This window comes from Hydra vulgaris, chromosome 15 (assembly GCF_038396675.1).
Source record: "Hydra vulgaris chromosome 15, alternate assembly HydraT2T_AEP".
Taxonomy (NCBI): domain Eukaryota; kingdom Metazoa; phylum Cnidaria; class Hydrozoa; order Anthoathecata; family Hydridae; genus Hydra; species Hydra vulgaris.
In genome coordinates, this window is record NC_088934.1 from 44,146,337 (window position 1) to 44,150,073 (window position 3,737).

At 29.9% G+C, this 3,737-nt stretch overlaps 1 protein-coding gene across 1 annotated transcript; it reads right to left on the minus strand.

The window, feature by feature from the left end:
- Positions 1-1,484: 1,484 nt before the first annotated feature.
- On the minus strand, positions 1,485-3,080 carry LOC136091484 (uncharacterized). The gene has a single exon (XM_065819109.1). The coding sequence runs from the start codon at positions 2,686-2,688 to the stop codon at positions 1,495-1,497; it is 1,194 nt and encodes a 397-aa protein (XP_065675181.1). The 5' UTR covers positions 2,689-3,080; the 3' UTR covers positions 1,485-1,494.
- Positions 3,081-3,737: the final 657 nt, after the last annotated feature.

Below are 3,737 nucleotides of genomic sequence, written 5' to 3' on the forward strand. Positions count from 1 at the left end.
CTCGCAGCACTTCTTTTATAAGAAAACGTGAACGAAAGTGTATGCAAATATCTAACTTATTTAAACTTGAAACTATGTAATGTTAAAAAATATTAAGACATGTTTCAAGTTTCACAGTTTTACTTTCACTTAGAAACTGCATTGCGAAAATATCTCCTTTCCTTAATTTTGATCTACAGCATTTATTTTCGGGCAATTCCACATCAAATCACCCAGTCCATTGAACCATATGTCTTCCTTTTGTGTTATATTTTGACACATTATTCCTAATTATAAAAAAATATTGTATGCAAAATTTCAGCTAAAAAGGTTTAGCGGTTGACAAGATATTGAAATTTTAATACTGACCTGGTTTCCCAAAATGACCCGATTTTCATAACACTCTGAAAAAACATTTTCCTTAAGATAATAAGAAATAAAAATGGCAAAAACATGAAAATGAACATATATAATGTTTTTTTGATGCTGAATTCAATAAATGTATTTAAAATGCTCAAATATAAAAAAAACATGCATAAAAATTAATAAAGCAACTAGTTTCTATAAACCAACTTTGGGGCCCAATATCTCAAAACACCCCCATCAAAAATTTTTTTTTTTTGCTGTTAATATTTTCAGCTGTTTATAATCTTACTAGGCACAAAAAATCTAACTGGACAAACAACTAAAACATACGGAACTTTAATTTCAAAGATGTATTACTTTTTCAAGAAATTCCCAAAAAATATTTATAAATAAAATAAAGTTAATCGTAATTTAAAAAGTTACTTAAATATACAAAATTTGTAAAGGTATCAAAGATGAAAGTTATTTTGACTGTGTTTGTAATAGTTTACAATATTGCTCCCATTTTACTTGTACTTTCTCTATTTCAGCATTTTCAAACACATAGTTTCTACCAGAACTAGAGCAAGCTTGTGGAACAGATAGTTTTTTCAATATGTTGGTGTTTGGAATAAAACAGTAGTCGTCTCTTTCAGGCCAGTTAAAACAGATTGATGGACCATTTGGATGAAGAAACTTAACTTTAGCATCAACTTCTTCTAAGTTGGTTTCAGTTACAATGCCGATCCACCACTTATCATCACAGACTACAGCGACATAACAACCTAAAGTGACAGTATCAAGTTGAGATATGTCTTGTTTCTTTTTAAGATAGTGGATTATTGTATAATTAGTGTCTGTACTACACCTCTTTGCCCCAACCTTGTTATCTCCAAGATGTATAAATTGATGAACGCTACGAGTACCAGGTAGAGTTGTTACACCAGTGTACCTTTCTTTTTGCTCTTCACGTTGCAATTGTAAGTCCAATCCCTTTATGTAAATGAAGTTAACAACTTTGATTTTATCAATACAATATTCATACATAGCTTCTGATGTGAGAATTTGGTTTCTGTACGGTCGTTTTAAACTTTCTTGCGCTGTTAATCTTTTTACAGTACCACCAATCCCATCGCATGGTGACTTTCCGTGGGACGTGGCAAAAAAGTTTCATTCAATTTTAAGGCAAAATTCGCTCTCTAGTTGACATAGATTGTAAAAGCTTTTACAATTTTTGTACTGTCCCGCGCAACCATCAGTGAATAAATGTAATTTGGACAGATTGGAAAATTTTATTTTTAATATTGGTATGATTAGTTGGAAAATTTTGTACACATAAGTTACATCATGTATAATGTCATCTGATATAAAACAGTAAGAAATATGTTTCAGTTCACCTTTATCATCTTTATAGTATATGACTAGTGGATGTAAAGAACATTGTTGGGTGTTCCAATGATAGCTCTGTATTTCATCTTGGACAACAAAAGCATAATTTTCAGCAAAGTCGCCAATAATGATAATGTTTGATTGATCAATATATTGTTTCAGTTGGTTAAGGTACTGTGATTGAGAGTGAGCATTAAAAGAATGAGCTTGTAGCTTTTCAAAACAAGATGCTAATAGTTCAACAAACGTTGGAACATCAGCTGTTAAACTTAATAGTGTTGCACGGTCAGTAGTTTGCCATTGCTTGTAGTGTATCTCAAAATCATCTTCGTATTCTCCAAAAATCTCATACAAATATTTGGTGAGGGGTTCTTTACCAGGACAATCATCACACTGTGCAAGCATGCATTCTTTGTTTTCTACTGAGCAAACGGTTTTTGAAAGTAAGTCCTTATATTTTAGTCCAATATTTAAAGCATCTACTAGCAATATGGCATTTTGGTGATAAGAACAAACACAAACAGAATGTGTACCACTTGCACCTGGCAAAATGCACCACTTTGGTCTAAGTGAAGCAAATTTTGAGTAACTTATTTGTATTTCTGGATTGTTTTCTTTGTATAATAAATATAGTTCCTTTAAATTACACAAAAGCAGTTTTTTTTGTTTATGGACGTTCTTTTGAATGCTAACATAATCTTTTTTTCCAGGCATAGTTCTACATAAATCACTTGAATCATAAAAAAGTATAACAGACTCTTCTATTTCTTTTTGTAAGACTTTCCCTTTATACAAAGGTGAGATAGCCAACAATCCTTTTTTATTAAAAAGTTTTCTAGCCTTTTTTGCTTGGTATTCTGTAACTGTAAAGTTATTTTGTACTTCTAATATTAACCAACTTGGGGGTGCCAGTGTTAGAAGTTGAACAATAGTTCTTTTGTAAGAACATAGAATTTTTTCTTTTATCAAGCTCATAATTTCATCAAAGTTTTCAGCCTTCTTTTTAATGTCATTTGGTTCATAACACAGTTTTGAGGGAACATTGAATTGATTTTAGTTTTTCTAATGAGGTTACTTACCATTTCGTTGATGCGCGCAACTTTTCGCATTCCTTCTGAGAGTATATGTTTTGATGACTTTGAATGAGATTTTAGAGGAGATATATTAAAATTTTCAAGTTCTTCATTGATCTCCTGTCTTTTTGTTTTAAATGATGATATTATAAAATCTTCATCTTGTTCACCCTGACTTTGCTTCTCTTCTTTAAGATCTGCTTTTTTGGTAATCTTTTGCTTACAGGGTTTGCAAAGTTTCTTCCCAGGAGCAATATTTAAGCTACTTTTCATCATGTCTTGTGACTCATTTATCGTAACTACTCTCAGATTTTCTAAAAGTAATTGAATTGTATATATAATTGCATATAGCTTTATGTATTTTGTATATAGTATAATTGTATGTATAGTTGTATATAGCTTATCTGCATAATTGTTTAAAACATTGTTTATGTTTTGGAAAATACAAATTAAAAAAATGTATATGTTAAAATACTTAAATTCCACTTTTACTTACTTGTAATTTTCTTTGTATGTTTTTTGAATGGATCACAGCATGCTTTCTGCCATATAGGATACATTTTCAAATAATTTGTAGCATGTTTTCACATAATGTTGTTAAGTTTGATAATTCAATGTTACAGCGCAATGATATAAGCTATTTTTTCTTCGTCGCTTAAAGTTCCAATAACATCTTGTTGGCCTTTGCATGCATCTGATGTCAATAACCCAGTAGAACACATCTTATAATAAACTACTTTGTATAAATGTATTTCCTAAAAAAAAGAGAACTCTCCTACTTAATTAAAAGAATTCTCCTACTTAAATAAAAGAATTTTCCTACTTAATTTTTAGTAAAAAAAAAAATTTAATATAGAAATAATTCAAACCTTTTCAGAATCCCACTGTTGTATAATTTTCTACACTGATAGATATTGTTAATTTTCTTTATAGATATATTTATATATATAT